Raw genomic sequence first — 21,826 nt, 5'->3', positions numbered from 1 at the left:
GCTTAAGATTGTGCTGCACAATAACAGCATAGACTTGGACCATAATCAAATTTAATAAAGGCCCAGAGAGTACAATAGGAGAGAAAAAATGTCTACTATCTCTGTTGCTATTTTAAAAAGAAGTAGTAGATATATCTACATGTTAACTGTAGCAAAATTATTTTTGTGTTGTAATACAGAAAGTTAAAGATTACTGGAAATCTCAAATTGCTTGCAATTTAGGCTTTCCATTATGCTCCCAATCATACACATTTAGCAGTTTCAAGACTGTCAACCTCAATGCAATCAAGCCTATTTCATAGATCTACCCTGCATGAACACCAGCCACAATAAACATACTGATTTCCCTATCCCTTTCCCATCACTAATTTGTAGTCGCAAATTCCCCCTTAAGTCCCCTTAAAAGCATATTTAATTCAAAACCTAGTCTTGCTCCTTTGCTTTCTACGCTTAAGACAGACAAGATTAGCAGCTTCTTCGACATAAGATGGAAGAGTCCTTGAGAATTTTATCTGATGGTGTGCAACGTTCGAAATAGCTAAATTTCCATTGCGGTCAAGATTCCCGTAGCGCCAGAGTTAAAATATACACACCATCAGAAGACGCCAAGTTACACGATGCTTACAGCGTGAAACCCCACGCGGAATCGCACTGTCAGTCGAAGTTTTTATTCAATGCCGGGAAGAGAAGATCCGAGAGTCTGCTCAACCCCACCTTTTGCAAACCCAAGAGACAAAAGCAAAACCAACACGTTTCCAAGCCGGATCCTGTATACAGTACCCACGTTTACCCAGGATCCGACGGGATCCTTGCACTTGGGTAAGCATGCATGGGACCGTGCCTCTCATTTTGACACCGGCGGCTTCACTTATTTATTTATTTATCGGTTATTTTTTGTTTAATTTTAAGCGTCCTAATGCACGAGGCGCCTCCTGCATTCACAACCCAGGCGGAGAACCTTGTTGACGCTCACAACGTGTAAACTGAAAAGGGGTGGGGGAAATAAACAAAATCCCGGGGAGGGGGTGAAGGAGAAGTGTCCCCCCCCCCACGCCACATTCCACCTCCAACCCTTCACTCCCGTCAACCAAACACGCGGGGCTCCTCCCCTCACGCACGGGGGCTCCTCCCCCTCTCCTGCTTCCTCTGTCCCCCCCCCATCCCGGGGCCCCCGAGTGGCCTCCCCTCGCGCGCTCTCCCTCCTCACCGGTCATTGAGCTGGTCCTCGGTGCCCGGGAGCGGGTGCACCACGAAGTGGATCGATGTCATGTTTCGCTCCCCCTCCCTCGAGGGAGGCGGGCAGGGGCCGGGCGCGCGAGGAGGAAATGGAGGGTGCGGGGGGGGAGGAGGAGGAGGAGGAGAAAGGACGGGCGACGGCGGGCGGGGGGGGGAGAGAGGGAGGGCAGGAGGGCTTGGCGCCCCCTCCGGAGTGCCGCTGGGTGTCTCGTTCACACTCGGGAGCCTCCGCTCGGCGCGAGGGGAGAGCGAGAGGCTGGTCAGCGGCGTGCGCGGGAGCGGGGAGCTCGCGGCGGCGGGAAAGGGTTCGGTCAGCGCCCCGCTCTCACACGCACCGCCATCTTAACTTCCAGCGGCCCCTCTCTTCCCTCCCTCTCCTTGCGCCTCGCCGGGGAGAGAGCGGACGGGGCGGGGCCGCGGCCCCCCGCAGCCAATGGCAGGCCGCCGCTCAGCAGCGGGCGGCCGTCGGGACGATGTAAAGCTCGCGAGGGTTGGCCGGCGGCCGGCGTGCGTTGCGTCAGGCGCGGGCTGGGGAAGAGGGAGGGCGGCGTGGCTGCGCGCGCCGCTTTCGCTTCCAGTGCGGAGAGGGGAGGAGGCGGCGATGCGCGTCGGAGATGCGCGTCAGCGCCGCCTTCTCCCGACGGTAGCGCCGCAGCTGCCGCCTTGGCCGCCCGTCTTCTGGGCCTTCCCGGAGAGCGGGAGATAAAAGAGCCGTCGTCTTTCTCCTCCGCCGGAACAGACCGAGCGACTAGCGTGGAGGGCGGGGAATAATACCCTGTGTCGGGGAATCCGCCTCGCGAAGGCAAAAGCCCCCGAGTGGGGAAGGCTGGCAGGGCGCCATAGGCTTTCCCTTGACTTGCCAGCCAGACTCTGCCTGTAGGAGTTGCTAAAATCTATGTTGGGGTGGCGGGGAGGGAACACGCGAACGTGTGAACGGCGCACTTGCAGCTTTGCCTGGGAATAGCCCCGGGGAAACCTTTACTGCGGTTTGTGTGAAGCGGGCCCTCCGTGCGTGACGGATAGGCAAGTGAAATCCATTGTCTCTCAAGACAGACAGATGCCAATAACAGGTTTCCTTCCTCTGACCTGCCCCCATTTTATCCTCACAACAACCTTGTGAGATAGTTGTCCAGTAGTGAGTCACCCAACAGGCTTTGTAGCTGAAGGTCCCGTCTCCACAATCCTAGGCCTACACTTTACCACACTTGAAGATAGTGGTTTTAATTCTGTTCACTGGCTGTTCGTTTGGTTGTATCGCCACCCCTCTTCTTTTTCTCCATGAGGTAAAGAGTGTCAAACCGCTGACCTTCTGATCGGCAAGTACTAGGCTTTGGTTTAATCCACAGCGCCACCCACGTCCCTCTGCAGGTTATTGTAGCTACCTCTGATCCAGCTTGGGGAAAAACAACAAGTTTGAATTGTACCTTTGTACAATTGGATAGGGGACGTGGGTGGCGCTGTGGTCTAAACCACTGAGCTTCTTGGGCTTGCCGATCAGAAGGTCGGTGGTTCGAATCTCTGTGACGGGGTGAGCTCCCATTGCTCGATCCCAGCCCCTGCCAACCTAGCAGTTCGAAAGCATGCCAAAAAGTGCAAGTAGATAAATACGGTAGGAAGGTAAAACAGTGTTTCCATGCGCTGCTCTGGTTTTGGTGTTCCATTGCGCCAGAAGCAACTTAGTCATGCTGGCCACATGACCCGGATGCTGTCTGCGAACAAATGCCAGCTCCCTCGGCCTGTAAAGCAAGATGAGGTCTGCAACCCCAGAGTTGTCTGCGGCTGGACTTAACTGTCAGGAGTCCTTTACCTTTACCTTACAATTGGATAGTTACATGCACACTTCAAGCAAGCAAGTAGCTTTATTCAGAGCTCAAGGGCACCAAACCACTCAAGTAGAGTGCAAAACAGGGCCACCGAAGGGTGTGACCTGGGAAGAGTCCTAAGAGCCAGAAATAGAGGCTTGGAAGGTCTCCAGATCTTAGGTTCCATTTCCCTGAGCTAGAGTATAGAAGCCCCATCGTGAACTATTAACCTATGGTTATGTGATTTGTGTGTAACTTTCTGAGGTCAAAGGCCTGAGCTTTAACCTTGCTGCAACTTCTTTTTAACATCTAAAATACGTACCTATCAGGATTCCCAAAAAATGTAGTTTGTGACTGCAACATCTATGACTCTCAGGCAGGAACACCTTTCCAATTTCGTTGCTGCTTCCTACTATGCTACCAGGAAGTTTGCAGTAGCTCTTCTTGCTGCTGCTTCCTCTTAGCACATAAACAAACATACAGTGGTACCTCGGGTTAAGTACTTAATTTGTTCTGAAGTTCTGTTCTTAACCTGAGGTACCACTTTAGCAAACGGGGCCTCCCACTGCCGTCTCGTGATTTCTGTTCTCACCCTGAAGCAAAGTTCTTAACCCGAGGTACTATTTCTGGGTTAGCGGATTCTGTAACCTGAAGCGTCTGTAACCCGAGGTACCACTGTACTCCTGATATAGGCATTGTTCTGAACATTATTGCCTGTGTGGAATCAGTGGCACTAAATTAGGACTTCGTCCTTTTCCTGGCAAGCCCGTAACCTATCACTTATCCAGGATGACCAGTAGGCTGTAGGGTTTTATTTGCTACATTTACATGCCATCTTTCTTCCCATGGTGGAAATAAAGTAAGAATGTGTAGGATTCCCTCACAGTGCCCCATTCACACACCCTGGGCCTGGTCGGCTTCATCAATAATATCACATCGTGTATCTTCACACCATGCTGCTGACTGTTACATTTGGCATTCCTCTGGCTGGCCTTGGCTGTTTACCTGCCAAACTGGCTGTAGAGTTGTGCTGGCTGTGTTTAGTCTTTAAACCTCTGAGTAAGCTTGTGTCTGTAGGTGTTGCTGCCCTCCTGACTGATGAGTCATGAAGATCTCTAACGAGGGGGGACACTATTGCTGGGGTCCCCAACATGGTGTTCATGGCACCATGCTCCCTTGATCATCATCATCATAATTTATTATTTATACCCCGCCCATCTGGCTGGGTTTCCCCAGCCACTCTGGGCGGCTTCCAAAAGAATATTAAAATACTGTGATACATCAAACATTAAAAGCTTCCCTAAACAGGGCTGCCTTCAGATGTCTTCTAAAAGTCTGGTAGTTGTTCTCTTTGACATCTGGTGGGAGGGCGAGTGGCACAGGGAGGATGCCACTATCGAGAAGGCCCTCTGCCTGGTTCCCTGTAACTTGGCTTCTCGCAGTGAGGGAACCGCCAGAAGGCCCTTGGCACTGGACCTCAGTGTCCGGGTAGAACGATGGGGGTGGAGACGCTCCTTCAGGTATACTGGACCGAGGCCGTTTAACACCCTGATTGGTGCTTACCAAGGCCACTGGGTACAGCCAGTTTTTAATCTTTGTAAAAGAACTTCAATCAAGTTAAGGACAGCTTTTGGATGAGATGAGTATTTTGCTTGTTTGGTGGAAAAGGTTCTGCACACCACCAATTTTTCTTCCACGAAATGGGTGTTTTGTGGTGCAGTTCTTAGGTCTTCAAATGGGCATTCTGCCCCCCATAGTTGGAGACCCCCTGCACACACAATGGGCTCTCCTTGATAACATGCCGATGGCACAAGCCAGAAGGGCTTTGTAAGTGACAAATCTCTCACTTCACTCTCCTATTGTCCCCATTAGCAAATACTAATGCTATCTGCTCTTTTTGCTTAGAGAGCAAAAAAACCTAGTAGATAACTATTTAAATAATGTAAGAATTACTTTTGTGATCATTGTTTTCTCAAAACAGTTGGGAGTTTTAAGAACTGGGAAACTAGGAAACGTAATGCCTTAAGATGAAGTTTGAAATTTAAGAGTCTTATAAGAAAAAACAGTATGCGCAATACAAGGTATTTAAACTATAAGATTTTGGCCATTTCAGTTTCTGTTAAAATGAGTGCCGTGGTGTCTCTTAACGCAATAACTTTTGGACAGCAACGTAGCTGAATGTTGGAAGATTCGGGTAAAAGAAAGTCCTTCATACAGCACATACAAACTGCAGAACTTGCTTCCACATGAGGCATTGAGGCCACCAATTTAGACAGCTTTAAAAGAGGATTAGACAAATTCAGGAAAGAGGGCTATCAAACGCTATCAGCCCTGATTGCTCTGCTCTGCCTATAATATCAGTTGCAGGAGGGTTTCCCACAGGGATCTGGTTCACCACTGTGAGACTAGGATGCTGGACGAGATGGGCCACTGGTCCTGATCCAGCAGGCTCCTCTTAAAGAATGGCTCAGGCCCACAAACATCTGTATGATTTGTACACAGTGTGTGAAGTCTGGAAAATCAAATAGTGCAGTTAGCTCAGTAGATATACAGTGGTACCTCGGGTTAAGTACTTAATTCGTTCTGGAGGTCCGTACTTAACCTGAAACTGTTCTTAACCTGAAGCACCACTTTAACTAATGGGGCCTCCTGCTGCTGCCATGCCGCCGGAGCACGATTTCTGTTCTCATCCTGAAGCAAAGTTCTTAACCTGAAGCACTATTTCTGGGTTAGCGGAGTCTGTAACCTGAAGCGTATGTAACCTGAAGCATATGTAACCCAAGGTACCACAGTACTAAAGATGTATACTGTTCAGCTGTTGTTATTATTCCAATGTGATTTAACTTTTCTGTTCATCTCAAAGCTAATTTATGGAACAGGAAAGGCCTGTGAAATCTGGAGGAGCATCTACTAAGCTCTTTTTCTCAGAATGTTCTCACCCTGCAGGGAAGATTTTGTAAGGCCTTAAGAGGTACTGCCTTGGGGGAACCCACACCCATAGCTTTATGTACAGAAATATTGAGAACTACAGAGTTGGAAAGGGATCCAATGCAACTCTATCCAGATCAACCCACCAAGCCTTCAAGGATATATTAAAAGCAGACTTCCTCAAACTCGGCCCTCCAGAAGTTTTGAGACTACAATTCCCACCATCGCTGACCACTGGGCCTGCTAGCTAGGGATCATGGGAGCTGTAGGCCAAAAAACATGGAGGGCAGAGTTTGAGAAAGCCTGATTAAAAGCAACTAGTGAGGAGGTCCCTGCTCCTATAATTTGCTCAAATTGCCTCTTGCTGCCCTCTGCTGCCACCTGGAGGCTGGTTAAGGGATAATGAGCCAGTTCTGATTGCAACTTCTTGTTGTTTAGTCGTGTCTGACACTTTGTGACCCCATGGACCAGAGAACGCCAGGCACTTCTGTCTTCCACTGCTTCCCGCAGTTTGGTCAAACTCATGCTGGTAGTTTTGAGAACACTATCCAACCACCTCATCCTCTGTCGTCCCCTTCTCCTTGTGCCCTCCATCTTTCCCAACATCAGGGTCTTCTCCAGGGAGTCTTCTCTTCTCATGAGGTGGCCAAAGTATTAGAGCCTCAGCTTCAGGATCTGTCCTTCCAGTGAGCACTCAGGGCTGATTTCCTTAAGAATGGATAGGTTTGATCTTCTTGCAGTCCATGGGACTCTCAAGAGTCTCCTCCAGCACCATAATTCAAAAGCATCCATTCTTTGGCGATCAGCCTTGTTTACGGTCCAGCTCTCACTTCCATACATCACTACTGGGAAAACCATAGCTTTTACTATACGGACCTTTGTTGGAAAGGTGATGTCTCTACTTTTTAAGATGCTGTCTAGGTTTGTTATTGCTTTTCTCCCAAGAAGCAGGCGTTTTTTAATTTTGTGGCTGCTGTCACCATCTGCAGTGATCATGGAGCCCAAGAAAGTAAAATCTCTCACTGCCTCCATTTCTTCCCCTTCTATTTGCCAGGAGGTGATGGGACCAGTGGCCATGATCTTCGTTTTTTTGATGTTGAGCTTCAGACCATATTTTGCGCTCTCCTCTTTCACCCTCAATAAAAGGTTCTTTAATTCCTCCTCACTTTCTGCCATCAAGGTTGTGTCATCTGCATATCTGAGGTTGTTGATATTTCTTCCGGCAATCTTAATTCTGGCTAGGGATTCATCCAGCCCAGCCTTTCGCATGATGAATTCTGCATATAAGTTAAATAAGCAGGGAGACAATATACAGCCTTGTCGTACTCCTTTCCCAATTTTGAACCAATCAGTTGTTCCATATCCAGTTCTAACTGTAGCTTCTTGTCCCACATAGATATTTCTCAGGAGACAGATGAGGTGATCTGGCACTCCCATTTCTTTAAGAACTTGCCATAGTTTGCTGTGGTCAACACAGTCAAAGGCTTTTGCATAGTCAATGAAGCAGAAGTAGATGTCTTTCTGGAACTCTCTAGCTTTCTCCATAATCCAGCGCATGTTTGCAATTTGGTCTCTGGTTCCACTGCCTCTTCTAAATCCAGCTTGCACTTCTGGGAGTTCTCGGTCCACATACTCTTGAGCCTGCCTTGTAGAATTTTAAGCATAACCTTGCTAGCGTGTGAAATGAATGCAATTGTGCAGTAGTTGGAGCATTCTTTGGCACTGCCCTTCTTTGGGATTGGGATGTAGACTGATCTTCTCCAATCCTCTGGCCACTGCTGCGTTTTCGAAACTTGCTGGCATATTGAGTGTAGCACCTTAACAGCATCATCTTTTAAAATTTTAAATAGTTCAGCTGGAATACCATCACTTCCACTGGCCTTGTTATCTGCAGTGCTGATTGCAACTAGTGCCTGCTTAAAGGTGGGTCAATGAGTTTTAGTGTAATGAGAATCAATAATTACAGTTATTTATGTTGTTGCTGCAATCAGCTAAATGAAACCATATTCCCATGCATTAAAATCTTCTGAGGAGGGTTTCCACCCCGCCCTACCTCCACAAGGGACCCCTCTAGCAAGGGCAGGTTGATCCTAGCGCAATTTCAGTTGTTGGCTAGGATGCTTACTGGCCTACTATGTACTCCCAGATACAAGTGTCATAATGTCAGGAAACTCTTGTGTATTAGATAGAGGTAAGAAAAAGATAGCTACAGAATATCAGGGTGTGGTGATTGCTGCTCAGAGTCAGAGCTCCAGTTGCGTGCAATCTACTTGGTGTAAATTGCTGCTAGTCCACAGAAACTAGCAGACCAAGAAGTGGGTGTTGTATCTGCTGTTGCACCAAAACCAGAGCTGTGCTATCCCTAAACAAGAGGTGATTTGAAAAGTCGGGGACTACGGCTGGTAGCAGGCAGAGCCAGGACCAAAAGATGGTGGAGTTTGCAGCATTACATAGCTCCTCCTCTCTCTGTGCCACCCCATTCAGTCTCTTACATTTCCCTTCCTCTCTCACACACAGCAAAAGAGGATGTGCTTCTCAGAGAGGCAGTTTGGAGAGCAAAAGGTGAGCCTACATTATCCAGAAAACAAGGTGGCACTAAGGGTACATGTGAAATTTAGTCAAGGCATTATTTTTACTTCTTAGAACAAAATTTATATACCGCTTGAATTGTAGTAAAACCTCTGCAATTGGCTTTTGGGCTTTAAACCCTGCGATAGGATGAACTTTTTACCGTCCTGCGCAACAGTTGCCTAAAGGACCCCCTGAAAGCATTGTTAAAGATGGGAGTTGTACCCAACTAAGTTTTACCCAAGAGTAGACCCATTGAAATTAATGGGCCCAAGTTAGTAATAGTCATTCATTTTATTGGGTCTACTTTGAGTAGGACTACCACTGGATACAAAGCAGGATGTTAAAGTACTTCGCCGATTCATAGAATTTTGTAAAACCATAGTTCAGGTCATCCTGATCAAAGCAAATGTCTGAAAATTGAGCCTTTTATATTTCTCGCCTGAAACCTGTGACATAATGGCCATTTCATAATATCAGAGTAATTACAAGCAGTAGGAGACAGTGGGCACAGAAAACTGAATCCCAGTGTATTTTAACTAAAACCATCTGAGGGAACTTGGTGTTATTTCTGAAGGAGGTGGAGACGTATTCAGTCTTGTTACCCAGGAATTAGATCTTCAGAAAGTTTGAGGGATCTCTCTTAGGAGGCCACACTCTGAACATAAAATAGTTCCTGAACTAAATTTTGAGTTAAAATTTAATAGTTGGCCCCCAATAGTAATATTATGAAACATTATTCATCAGTGGATTTGGCTTTTCAGGATATGGGCCTGATTTGCTTTCTGCCTACATGTTTTATGTTTCTGTGTTTATAAGGACAATTGTACAATGTCCAAGTATTTCGCCCAAACCAATCTTTAGTTCCTATCACAACACCATTAAGACACCCACATCGCACTCATTTCCTACCAAGAGGCCAAAGTACAAGATACCCCCCTGAGAAATTCTGAAGTCTGTAATGTGGGCTTTTAACAGAAGTCTGTAATGGCTTTTAACAAATACCACAAACTTGGAGCTTTCTGACTTCATTGTACATGAAAGAATGACCTTGATGCCTCATTGGGGTGGCATTTTACATTCAGCAGCTGAGACACAACCAGAGTTTACTGTTCCCGTGGCGATGGCTAGACTGTGACATATTTGCAGAGCAATGATGTCATAAACGCCATGCTGGAATACAGCCAGAACACCAGTTGCTTGCTCCTTAATGCAAACTTCTGGCCGGGGCTTGCAAGACCAATTTTTTTCCCCCTGACGAGTGCCCTTTATTGAAGGCTGTACTCGTCGGTTAATATGGTTTAATGCCTACTCATGGCAACCCTCTGCAACGCCCTCGAAGCTGTAAGGCGAGATTTAAGGCGAACCGACAGAGAAATAAAGAAGCGCTTAAGGCTTATGGACATGAGTTGCTGCCCTAAATCCTGCGAAGTCCAGGCAACCTGCCTTTGTGATATAAGTCTCCACCCGCATTGTTGCTGTCTTCTCCACCCCTACCCACACTGCCTGTGTGACATCCTATGCTGTCGTCCCTGTAGACCGCCTTGCCTCACACCTTTGGAGCGTAAAGCTATCAGGGCTAAGATAGAAGCTGAGCAAGAACTGGCCAGGTAAACGAGTTTCTCCAGTTTGTCGCTTGCGTAATTATTTAAGGTGTTAATTGTTAAGGTGTTAAAAGGGTGGAAGCCTTTGTTCCTGTGTATCTAGTTCTGTGAAGGGACGCGGGTGGCACTGTGGTCTAAACCACTGAGCCTAGGGCTTGCTGATGAGAAGGTCGGTGGTTCAAATCCCCACAACGGCGTGAGCTCCCATTTGGTCCCAGCTCCTGCCAACCTAGCAGTTTAAAAGCACACAATGCAAGTAGATAAATAGGTACTGCTCTGGCGGGAAGATAAACGGCGTTTCCGTGCTCTGCTCTGGTTCGCCAGAAGCGGCTTAGCCGTGCTGGCCACATGACCCAAAAGCTGTCTCCGGACAGACGCCGGCTCCCTCAACCAGTAAAGCGAGATGAGCGCCACTACCCTAGAGTCGTCCGCGACTGGACCTAACGGTCAGGGGTCCCTTTACCTTTACCTTTATCTAGTTCTGTAATTTGACCACTGCAGCAATAGATGTCCTACGAAAGAGGAAAAGGAAGCACATTTGCAGTTTCCAGGTCTGTTTTAAACTGCATGTTGCTATTTTATTGCTTATTTGTTAAAGTTGTATACTACCCTAAACCCATAGATCTCAGGGCGGTTCAGAACATAAAAGTTATTTAGGAGATCACCAACTTGGATGGAGCCAAGCCCTGCCACCCTCCCCACCCCCACCCTGCTTTTTTTTTTTAAGATTCAGAATAAAAAAAAGAAGAGATGAACTGCTTCTTCACACAGTGGTGTAGTTAAGCTGTGGCATTTGCTCCCACAAGATGCAGCGAAGGCCACCAATTTGGGCGGCTTTAAAAGAGGATTGGACAAATTCATGGGGGATAAGGATATCTGTGGCTACCAGTCATGATGGCTATGCTCTGACTCTGCCCTTGAAGGCCATACTGCTCCTGAATGTCAGTTGCTGGAAAACGCAGGAGGGGAGAGGTGCTCCTGCCTTGGATTCTGCTTGTGGGTTTCCCATCGGCAGCTGGTTGGCCATTGTGAGACTAGATGGGTCATTGGCCTGATCAAGCAAGCTTCTCTTGTGCTCTTAGAAGTGCATTATGTACAGTGGTACCTCGGGTTACAGACGCTTCAGGTTACAGACTCCGCTAACCCAGAAATAGTACCTCAGGTTAAGAACTTTGCTTCAGGATGAGAACAGAAATTGCGCGGTGGCAGGAGGCCCCATTAGCTAAAGTGGTACCTCAGCTTAAGAACAGTTTCAGGTGAAGAACAGTTTCAGGTTAAGAAAGGACCTCCAGAACGAATTAAGTTCTTAACCCGAGGTACCACTGTATGTACTTTTAAAGCCTGTGGAGGCACCACAGCTTTGGAATGCCCTCTCAAGGGACGTACACCAACAAAGACACTATTTCAGGCATGCCGGTTTAATCTGCCCCTCCCCCCCCCCCCCCCCCCCCGTGGCAGTTTATCTCCTGGGGTAACAGCTCAACAACTTCAATCCTAAAAAAAAGCTCAACAACTTCAGTTGTTCTTCACTTCATCAAATCTGGCCCTGTTTGAAAAAGGTTTGGGCCCCCCTGCTATATTTTCTCCCTGGCGTGAGGTCGCAATCGTTTGTACTCCATCAACATTTATCAAGAGGAGACCCATTGAAATTAGTAGCCATCGCTAACAGGCCCATTCATGGGGTTCTGCTCTGAGTGAACATTGGCTGAATACAACCCAATCTTTTTATTTGCCTCAGGCACTCTCCTTCTCCAGCAGAGTGTCTGAACTCTACCCTGCGACTGGCTTATCCGCACCAGGGGTGAGCAATGGCTACATGAGGTTGCAGAGTGCTTCTAGGTGGGCATTCATTGGGGGATCTGGGGATCTCAAGCATGCACTTCCTTTGCAGTGTCTGCACAACGTAGTTGGCATCAAAATGCCAGCGGGGTATTCCCATTTAATCTGGATTTACCCATTTAACAGAAAATCCCTTAAGTTTCTCGTTTGTTTGTTTTGAAAATGTTGACAACGACCCATTGCAATACTAAGCCCCTGGGATAATTGTTCCCAAAGCATGGGATAATCTCCCCTTCAATGCAACTCTTAGGACTCAGCTACATTAGTCAAAAAACAGTGCTTTGAATTTATAAACATGCAACACCAGGTGGCGCTGGAGAGCAAAAAGATTTTCTTTGACATTTTCCATAGCGTTTCCTCCTCCTTTTTTGTTATAACAATTTAATTTCTGACTTTTTTATAGCATTTTTTCCCTGTGTGTAGCTGGTTGGCCCCTATGGGAACAGAATGCTAGATTAGGTGGCCTTTGGTCTGATCCAGCGGGCCTTGTTAGTATCACAACAGTCAAACAAATAAAACATATCAAGAAGCACACAAGAAGGTTGATCAATTTCCACATAAATCTTAACAAGGTCTAAAAATAATAATTGCAGAAAATTAATATCAGTAACAGCAACAAGAAACCCCAACGAGAAAACACTAAACAGTCCCCCATCCCAAGAATCTGTTCAGCAGCCTCCACTTTTGTAGTTGGAGTCAGTCAAGGCCCTGCCCTCCCAAGCCAGGTGGGAAAACCCAGCAAGGCAGGGAGCAGGTCTTCCAGGACTCACAGCCAAGATGGTCTCTGGCTGTACTGTATATAATTTGAGACTCATAAAAGCACCACACAGGAAACCAAAGTTTTACAGCCAGTAGTTAGGCAGATAACAGAACTGAGTCTGGCCAAAATACATACTCCTCAAATAAATTCAAGGAATGGCCCTACCTCACAGGGTTGCCGTGAGGATAAAATAGGAAATTCCATGTATGTTGTCATGTTGTCATGGCAGAAGGGTGCACTACAAATATGTAATGACCTGCCCTGCCGCTGCATCATTTATCATTTAGCATGTTCACGTTTCAGCAAATCTGAAAGTGGCGTTTGGATTTCTATTGTAAGTGGAATAAAAGAGCCGTGTTCATGGTTCCTTTTGTGTGCTTGTATACCACTTTTCTCCTGCCAACCTAGCAGTTCGAAAGCACGTCAAAGTGCAAGTAGGTAAATAGGTGGGAAGGTAAACGACGTTTCCATGCACTGCTCTGGTTTGCCAGAAAGCAGCTTAGTCCTGCTGGCCACATGACCCGGAAGCTGTACGCCGGCTCCCTCGGCCAATAAAGCGAGACGAGCGCCGCAACCCCAGAGTCGGTCATGACTGGACCTAGTGGTCAGGGGTCCCTTTACCTTTATACCACTTTTAGTCACCAGGTAACTTCAGAACAGTTTCCATAATAAATAAATCCATGGGCAATATCTAGCAAAATATTTCCATTAGCACAAAGACTTCTGACTGTGCAATAAAATATAGCTCATTTGGTCAAGCAGGAGACTCTTAAATCAAGGTCGTGGTTTCAAGCTCCACATTAAGCAAAATATTCCTGCATTGTAGAGGGTTGGACTAGATGACACTCATAGTCCCTTCTATAATAAAAGATAACCCCCAAGCTCAAAAACAGTCTAACAGAAGCCTGTGACAGCTAGAGAAAGAAGTGTTTTCAGCAGGTGATTGAAAACCCCATCTGTGCTGTGTCTGCTCTTGACACCACGAAGAGGGAGCGCTGCAGAGAAGTCTCTACTCCAGGCCCCTTCACAATAAGAGATGTCCATTGGTGGATCCACAAGCAGGGCCTTTCCTGCTGATCTCAGGGGCGAGGGAGGAGACATTGATAAGTGCTGCTCCATCAAATCAAATACCCAGGATCCTATGTCATTCAAGAGCAAGTATGAGCAAACCTGCAAGTTTCTATTTTTTCACAATCCTACATTCAAATCACTTTGCGATTTTTTTTAAAAGGTTCTCGTGAAAATTTACCATCATTTTAGTGTGAATTTCTCCTAATGAACACATTTTAATGTATTTTTGTGTCTTATTGTCACATATACGTGCATTTCAATGCACACTTTACCCTAGTATATTATTTTTTTGTGCACATGACTGGAGAGCGGCATTGCAAAATTTGGAGAAGTGTGAATTTTGAAGGATGGCTTTCCTTCAGCACTTGTTTCCAACTGTGTATTCCTTTTCTACATAGCCACATTTCTTTATGTGTCTTCCTTTTAACTATCTCTAGATTGCAAGATTTTTAGTATGCTTATAAAATGTCCTGCATTAGATAATGTTTATATATTTATCTCCTATATATAAGCTAATTGCCAAATGGCACCTTCAGCCTTAGTTACAGTCACTACAATGGAATGTATAGGCTGCTCTTTTTTGTAACGATTTTTCATTTCATTTCCATGCCACTTTATTTTTAAAAATAAATAAATCTCAAAGCAATTTACATTAAAACATTCAATAAAACAATCTAGAATAAAACAAATGCAAGCTTCAAGGAAAATATTTCCGATCCTTCTCTAAGGGACATTTCGCTTTTCCCAGATTTATTTACCTCCTTAATTTATATAGCTGTCCCATAGCAGAAGTACTCTAGGAAGCCAGTGTGGTGTAGTGGTTAGAGTGTCGGACTAGGACCTGGGAGCTCAGGGTTCAAATCCCCACTCAGTCATGAAGCTCACAGGGTGACCTTAGGCCAGTCATGGCATCTTCACCTCACAGGGTTGTTGTACGGAATTAACTATGTACCCCTTGGAGAAAGAGCTAGATGCAAAAAATAAGCTCTTCAGCTTATTTGCTTAAGAAAGCTGGAGGGGCCAGCCGATGGAGATGTCAGTCGCCAACCTGGCATCCAGAGATCTCCACATGGTCGCAATTGGACCCGCAACAGTTGCAAAACGCGCCTGGCGCCTGGCTAGTTTCTAACACTGCACACACCCCTACACACACAGACACACAAACAGAGAGAGAGAGAGAGAGAGTGAGAGAGAGAGAGAGAGAGAGAGAAGGCCACTGGCAAATGATTAGAGTCTAATGCAAACATCACAGATTTGTCACCGTCCAGTTCTACCAACACAAGGATATAGATGAGTTCAACCCTGTGGCATTTCCTGTGAACTGGTACAAGCTGATGTACTGTATTGCAGCCATTTGGTTTCCACTGCCACATAATGTGAATCCACTGACACAATGTACCGTCGAATCATGCCTATTTATCAACAGATTTAGCCTCCACTTCTCATCCTGTATTTTAATACTTTGTTGTCTTAATACCACTTGTATTTTAATACTTAGTTGGAAGCTGCCCAGAGTGGCTGGAGAAACCGACTCTGGGGTTGTGGCGTTCATCTCGCTTTATTGGCCGAGGGAGCCGGCGTACAGCTTCCGGGTCATGTGGCCAGCATGACTAAGCCACTTCTGGCGAACCAGAGCAGCGCACAGAAACGCCGTTTACCTTCCCGCCGGAGTGGTACCTATTTATCTACTTGCACTTTGACATGCTTTCAAACTGCTAGGTTGGCAGGAGCAGGGACTGAGCAACGGGAGCTCACCCCGTCACGGGGATTCAAACTGCTGACCTTCTGATCGGCAAATCCTAGGCTCTGGTTTTTTATCATTATTATCATTATTATCATTATTATCATCATTATCATCATTATCATTATTATCATTATTATCATCCTGTGTGCGGGATTCCGGCCGCTTGAAGCAGCTTGGCTCGTTCTTCTTTCCTATGTTATTATCGTAACCATTATTACTACTGCTGTTGCTATTATTTTGCAGAATTCGAAGAAGGATCACTAAGATGATGGCAGCATGTAGCCGCCCAAAGCTGCTGGCTTTAATGGACGTTAAGGGTTTCGACCCGGAAGACATTACAGTGAGGGTACAAGATGGGAAAATTAAAGTGTCGGCTGAGCATGAGGAAGAATTTAAGACTTGCAGAGGGAAGGAGTACAACTACTCAACCGTCACCAAGGAGATCTGCTTGCCACCAGGGGTGTGTGAGAACGAAGTCACTTATACCATCGGACCCTGCAGTCTCGTGAGGATAGAGTCCCCAGGCTGTGTCCCTTCCTGCCTGCTTAGCCTGCTTTGAAGAAGACACTGGATGATCAGCTCTGGCAGCTGTTCAGCATCTGGATGCGACCTCAGTGGATCCTAAGGGGAATGGTTGTGTTTGGTTCCTTTTTTTCTCTCTCTTTTTTAATATCGCCCTTTAAACGTGTTGCTGTCCATGCGAACCTTCTTCCAACAACGACAATGCTGAGCATCTGCTGGTGTGACTGTGTTTGTTTTTATTTCCAAGTTGTGTTTTAAAGGGTGTCTTCATAGCCGGTCGCTGCCACAGGAAGGGGAATGCAATGCTGGATTATCAAATAGCCAGAATAGCCACAGGCGTATAAGCTCCATGCCTTTTAGGGGGCCTGCGACAATGGATCAAAATAATATTGATCTTGAAATAAAATTACAATCAAGCTTTCTTAGTTCAGTGTGAGGCTCCCCCAAGATTTTGACTGCCTAGTGGCCTCTACAGGGTTTAATCCAGCACTGGGGAATGCCATTCCTGTTTATTTTTAGCTGCAGAGCTGGAAATTATGGGGAGGGACCCTCGCTCAGTAGTAGATCACATGCTTTGGGGATCAGGTAGCAAGGGATGGGGAACGACGCTATGTTTGAGATCCCTGGAAAGCAGCAGCGAGTCAACGTACAGTTCAGAGCTTGATGGGCTAAATAGGTTGACCTGGCAGGAGACAGGTTATTCTGCCCCTGAGCAAGTAAACTTGTAGTTTGTACTGCAGTAAAAACAGAACAAGCCCCATTCCACTCAAAGGGATTTTTAACAATCCAGCAGTGTATAAGTGTCATTAAAAATACATTTATGTCTTTATTAGATTTATATACCGCACTTCAGCGGTCTCAGGGCAGTTCACAGAATAAAACAAAACAGCAAAACAAGAACACCCCTTTCCCACAGAATATTAATCAGCCCAAGGCCTGGTTGAAGAGGATCATTTTCGCTAGGCTCCTAAAAATATATAATGAAGGGCACCAGGTGAACCTCCCTGGGAAGGGCATTCCACAAATGGGGAGCCACTACAGAGAAGGCCCAGTCTTCTGTTGCCACCCTCCGGACTTCACCTGGAGGAGGCACTCAAAGAAGGGCATCAGATGATGAACACAGAGTTTGGGATGGCTTATAATAATAAATTGGAACTGGTAGGGCAGAGGTCAGGGAGACCGACAGTAACATACCCTCCAACATACCCTCCAGGTCCTCTGACGAAAATTGGGATGCGCGTCTTTGGGTGCCTTGGTCTTGTGCGAGTCAGCAACACCACTTCAAACGTCCCTGGGACATTTTGGGTTCATATCAGAAGCCGGGGTGGCTTCTGTAATTCTGGGAATGTCCCTGGCAAATAGGGACAGTTGGAAGGTATGCAGTATGGGGAACCAGAGCCAATGACACACAGAGGCTATCCTCCCTGCTGAGTTCCGTAAGGGGTATACCTGAGGAGGAAGCTGACAGGCCGTGCCTCTCCCTGGGCCTGGTTGAGGTTGACGGTGTAGCACCCTGCTTGTGGTTAACGCTTAGCTGGAATGAAATACCGGCATTCAACGCAGCAATAGAGAAATTAAAATAATAATTAATTTTTCAGACAAATAAATGATAGGCACAGTGGTATATGGTTACCAAAGCTTTGCCCCTTTCAGCCCTGATGGCCAGCACTTATATTTCCTCAACCCAGCCCCCCTTGCTCCTCCTTTGGCTGCCTCTGTCCAATCAGCCTGGTTGAAATTCCTATTGGCTGTTTGCTAGAACCAATCATAAAAGATACACCCATTTCCTATTACCTTTTATGGGAGACAAAGAGCTATATTTCCTTCTATCTATAAATGGCAGACAAGTAGCCATATATCTTACATTTGCCTCGACAAGGCACCTTAATTACCAGATCACCTTTTGCCCCTGTTGCCCCTGCATTCCAAAACAAATGGCTAAAACAGATGGCTCATGGTATTATTTTCTGTTAAACAATAAATCTTACTATTTACCAACTCTTAATTAGTGTTTTTGCAGCTTGATTGTATTCTGTAATATGTAGGGTCAGTGTAACCTTTGCTCCCAGCCTGTATTTCCCTTTTACAACTTTGAGAAACTTGTCTCCTGCTACTGCTATAAATCGGGGGGGGGGGGGCTTTTCAGGAGGATAAACAACTGCCAAAGTACTTAGCCAGCTGCTTTCTGCCTGGCATGAAACATACAAACATTTGCAAATATATCTTTAAGCTCATTTTAAAATACAGGCCTTGATCAGATGCCTCAACGGGGCACTGCTCCATTTGTCCTGAAGGATCAGCCGCCACTCAACGTAGAATAATCTTTCCTAGTTGATGGGAAGGACTTGGCCCAATTGAATTGTAGGGTTGCCAGTGATAGTATGTAAAGGTTTAACAGAACGACAGGGTCACATTGTTTGGAAATTATAAACTTGGCTAAAATATCTGTTCAAGATCTGCACACCGCAGTTGCCTAGCCTAGTAAAAAAAAAAATGCAAATATTAAAGACTCCATGTTGCAATTGAGAGTTGCTATAAGAGCCTTCAGCACACACAATAGGAAGCTCTCGGCTGAAATCCTTGTTGATCCTGCCTGACAAGTGACGTTCCTTGGCCAAAGCAGCAGACTACATTGCTGAGTCTTAAATAAGAGCACACATCTAAAGGAAATTGTATGGTTCATTAACGTTTTGGAAAGTGTTTATCATTGTTCTCAACATCTAAAGTGTACTTTATCCAATTAGTGTGAACATGGGTTCAGAGCTAAAAAGAAAAGTAAAGTACAAGCTATAAAATCCATGTCATTGCTTATTCCTTGGTTTTTGTTCAGCTTCCGAAAGCTGATTCCTACATAATGAGTTCTGGAAATAATATATATGCTGGAGCTTGTACATTAAGCCACTTGTATTTGCGTTACTACATGAATACACAATCATAGGCCGTTAGGAGTAATCCTGATGGAGAAAAAGATTCCCTTGCATGGCAGGCAGCGCAGATGTGGAACCTTTTTATAAATAAGCTGTACATAGATTTCTAAATTGGTTTCCTGTTATTGCGAGGACTGGTGTAAAGATCTTAATTAGCTGAAGTTTATCTTTGGGGAATGGTAAACATGCCGTAATCCTTGAGGATTCTTCACAGTTTTCAGTTTTAACTTGGAAGAATAAACCTCATCCTTGGGGCGGGGGGGGGGGGGAGTTTGGTGCAAATAAGCCACGCAATACAAAAAGGGGGGGTAGGAAAGAAAATGTCAAATTTACATCAAGCAATTCATCCTATGCCATCTGGATCCACTGCAGTTACTTCGCCCCGGCCACCCGAAAAAGGGGACTGGTGCTATCTTATCAGCAGCTGCCTCTGCTGAGAAACTTGCTTGTTCTATGTGAAAGTGGTTGCAGATATTCTAGGTCAAAGATGGGAAGCCTGTGCTCCCCGCAAACACTTTTTGCACAGCATGGCCAGTGGTCAGAGATGATGGGAGTTGAAGCCAAAAACATCTAGTTTCCCATTCCCTGCTCTCCAGGCTTAAGAGAGGCACACTGGAAGATACTTTTACCACTAGGTGGCATATATTTGTCTAAAGTAAGACCTCATTGTGTCTATTTATATCTTCCTGGCAGGTGAAATTTCACAGGCTGAAATAAGCACAGCCTGAAATGACCCCTGCTCCCTTCCCATATCAGGCTAATGTTGGCACTGGGTATTGATTTTCCCTAAGTGGGCCACGGATACTCCTGAAACATTAAACCACTCCAAACTACTGTGCAACTCCCTGCTTATCCCATGCGCTGCTAGATGAACAGTGAGAACAAAATCACCCCTAGCCTTCATTCGCACGCATATACGGACATCATACTTTCAGATAGCACAATTATTTTACCTTCTGCCATCCTATATCCTAAGAGTGAACCCGTTCTCCAAGTGTGGATCTTTATATAGCCAAACCGGCACCATCCATACACAAGTTATTGGCAGATTTGGGGGGAATCCCAAGGTTTGCAACAAACTTATTTATTTATTTTATGAAGGAGGAGACCCTCACAGAGGATTCCAAGGAGGACTCAGCATGCGCAGTAGCCACCAAACACTAACTCACTTTATTTAGGGAGGAGGGCTAACAGGAAACCAGGGGATTTAATGGTGTATCCTAAAGAGCTTGTCTGGATGGTTGGAATCCTGAACAGAAGCCCTCCACGCTGCAACATTTTGTTGCAGGTTCGACTTACACTATTCCCAGTGCTTTTTTTCTGGGGGGACGCATACCCCTAAACATTTTGTGAATTTTTGTACTTCTGTCCATTTACTGTATTTATTTTCCCCCGATTTGAACTATAAAATGGTGGTTTTCTTGAGTCAAAATGAGAGTACCCCTAAACATTTTTTTTTAGGAAAAAAAGCACTGACTATTCCTAATTATAAATGCAGAACTATCTCTATACCAGTAGCCTGTCCCCACAGGTTTCTTCTGAGGAAGAACCCCACATGCTCTTCTCAGTCAGCTGTTTTTATTAAGTGATATAGAAATTAAATAATTGGATAATCATGCTCACACCAGCCCTCATGGCTCCCCACTGGACAGTCCTCAACATCGCTACATACTGTCAGCTAAAACCTCGTAACCAATTGCTCTTTTTCCTCGGCCAGTGAATTTGCATGCTTGGTTCCTATTCGTGATGAAGATTCCTCAAGAAGCTGGTTGCACAAAGTTGCACACCATAAAATAATCTGTAACCCATCCAACTGGTGCTAACACTGAAAAGTTCCAAACAAATGTAAACATCTAAAACGGCAACTTATATAATTATGTCAGCAGGTAAAAACAAATATAGTGCTTGCTTACGTCAGTCAACCTCATTAGTGGAAGTGGGTTTTGTTTTTTTTAAAGAGAGGCCAGGGTCATTGGGGTAAGTTTAAACTACAATGTTGAACCAAAATTCCCTTTAAAAAAATACTTCCCAAAGCCTCAACAGTTTTGAATCAGGATTGCCTCATTGGCAAATGGTTTTCTGGCTCAAACGCTGTTTAATTCTGCAAGAATAGTTATTAATCTATTTTAACAAACTAAGTCTTGATGACCTCAACCTTCTGATAAACTCCTCAGCAAAGCTGATAAAACCTCTCTTTGTTATCAGTAAGCAACACCAACAATAGCACAACCGATAAAAGTATGACTTCGCTCCACTAGTGAGGTTAAAGATTACGAAATGACAACATATCCAACAGGAGAGCGCTCGAAGCATTATCAGGGGCAGTTAGAAATACATTTAAAAGTACCGTATTGGCCTGAATATAAGCCGCACTTTTATTCCAAATTCCAACCGTGAAAAGTTAAAGTGCGGCTAAATTCGCAACCTTACAAAAATTGGCTTTTACGATATCGCTGCTGAAACAGACATATGATAAAACAGAACAGGTGTGAGTGCCTGCAGAATTTTAAGGGAGCAGCTTATATTCGGGTATTGTGGGCATTCTCCCCACCCCCTCTTGAAATTTAAAGGAGCAGCTTATTTTGGGGTGCGACCAGGGGCGCCGACTTATAAAAAATATTGGGGGACGGGGGCCCATACCGACTTATAAAAAATATTGGGGGGGCCCAAGACCTCCAAACCGCTGCTGCTGGGGGAACGAAAGGGGCGAGCCCCGGGCTGCCCCGACCTTAAGTGAACCTGTGAGGGCCCGCCCTTTGCAGCAGCCGATTGGCTGCCGCCGTGGGTGATGAATATTAATGAGCTAGGGGGAATCCCCGCTTCTC

General features: G+C 45.7%; 2 protein-coding genes and 1 long non-coding RNA gene across 21 annotated transcripts in view; 2 read left to right on the top strand and 1 right to left on the bottom strand.

Moving 5' to 3' along the window:
• Nucleotides 1–1,662, bottom strand: part of UBR5 (ubiquitin protein ligase E3 component n-recognin 5) — a 69,034-nt gene extending 67,372 nt beyond the window's left edge. For 7 of the 19 annotated variants that reach the window (XM_083749745.1, XM_083749759.1, XM_083749756.1 and 4 more), the window contains exon 1: nucleotides 1,208–1,611. In XM_083749745.1, coding sequence (XP_083605871.1) covers nucleotides 1,208–1,269 — 62 coding nt within the window. In that variant the 5' untranslated portion in view covers nucleotides 1,270–1,611. Of the gene's footprint in view, nucleotides 1–1,207 lie in introns of all 19 variants that reach the window. The other 12 variants (XM_083749762.1, XM_083749748.1, XM_083749746.1 and 9 more) reach the window with 3 other exon arrangements.
• Nucleotides 1,663–1,830: 168 nt separating this feature from the next.
• LOC310849070 lies at nucleotides 1,831–8,585 on the top strand. Its single transcript, XR_014566764.1, has 3 exons — nucleotides 1,831–2,519; nucleotides 5,020–5,119; nucleotides 8,484–8,585. It is a non-coding gene; the product is annotated as an uncharacterized lncRNA (long non-coding RNA).
• A 1,131-nt stretch (nucleotides 8,586–9,716) lies between these two features.
• On the top strand, nucleotides 9,717–16,287 carry ODF1 (outer dense fiber of sperm tails 1). The gene is made up of 2 exons (XM_083748806.1): nucleotides 9,717–10,144; nucleotides 15,796–16,287. The coding sequence occupies exons 1-2, from the start codon at nucleotides 9,849–9,851 to the stop codon at nucleotides 16,109–16,111; spliced, it is 612 nt and encodes a 203-aa protein (XP_083604932.1). The 5' UTR covers nucleotides 9,717–9,848; the 3' UTR covers nucleotides 16,112–16,287.
• The last annotated feature ends 5,539 nt before the right edge of the window (nucleotides 16,288–21,826 follow it).

The sequence above is a fragment of the Podarcis gaigeae genome (genome assembly GCF_964106915.1).
Source record: "Podarcis gaigeae genome assembly, chromosome: 7".
Lineage (NCBI taxonomy): Eukaryota > Metazoa > Chordata > Lepidosauria > Squamata > Lacertidae > Podarcis > Podarcis gaigeae.
This window is presented reverse-complemented; position numbering and strand designations above follow the sequence as displayed.

Coding starts and splice junctions, on each gene's coding strand:
- ODF1 (XM_083748806.1), top strand. CDS start 9,849: ATGGCAACCCTCTGCAACGCCCTCGAAGCTGTAAGGCGAGATTTAAGG. Junction 10,145..15,795: donor GCTGAGCAAGAACTGGCCAG/GTAAACGAGTTT, acceptor ATTATTTTGCAG/AATTCGAAGAAGGATCACTA.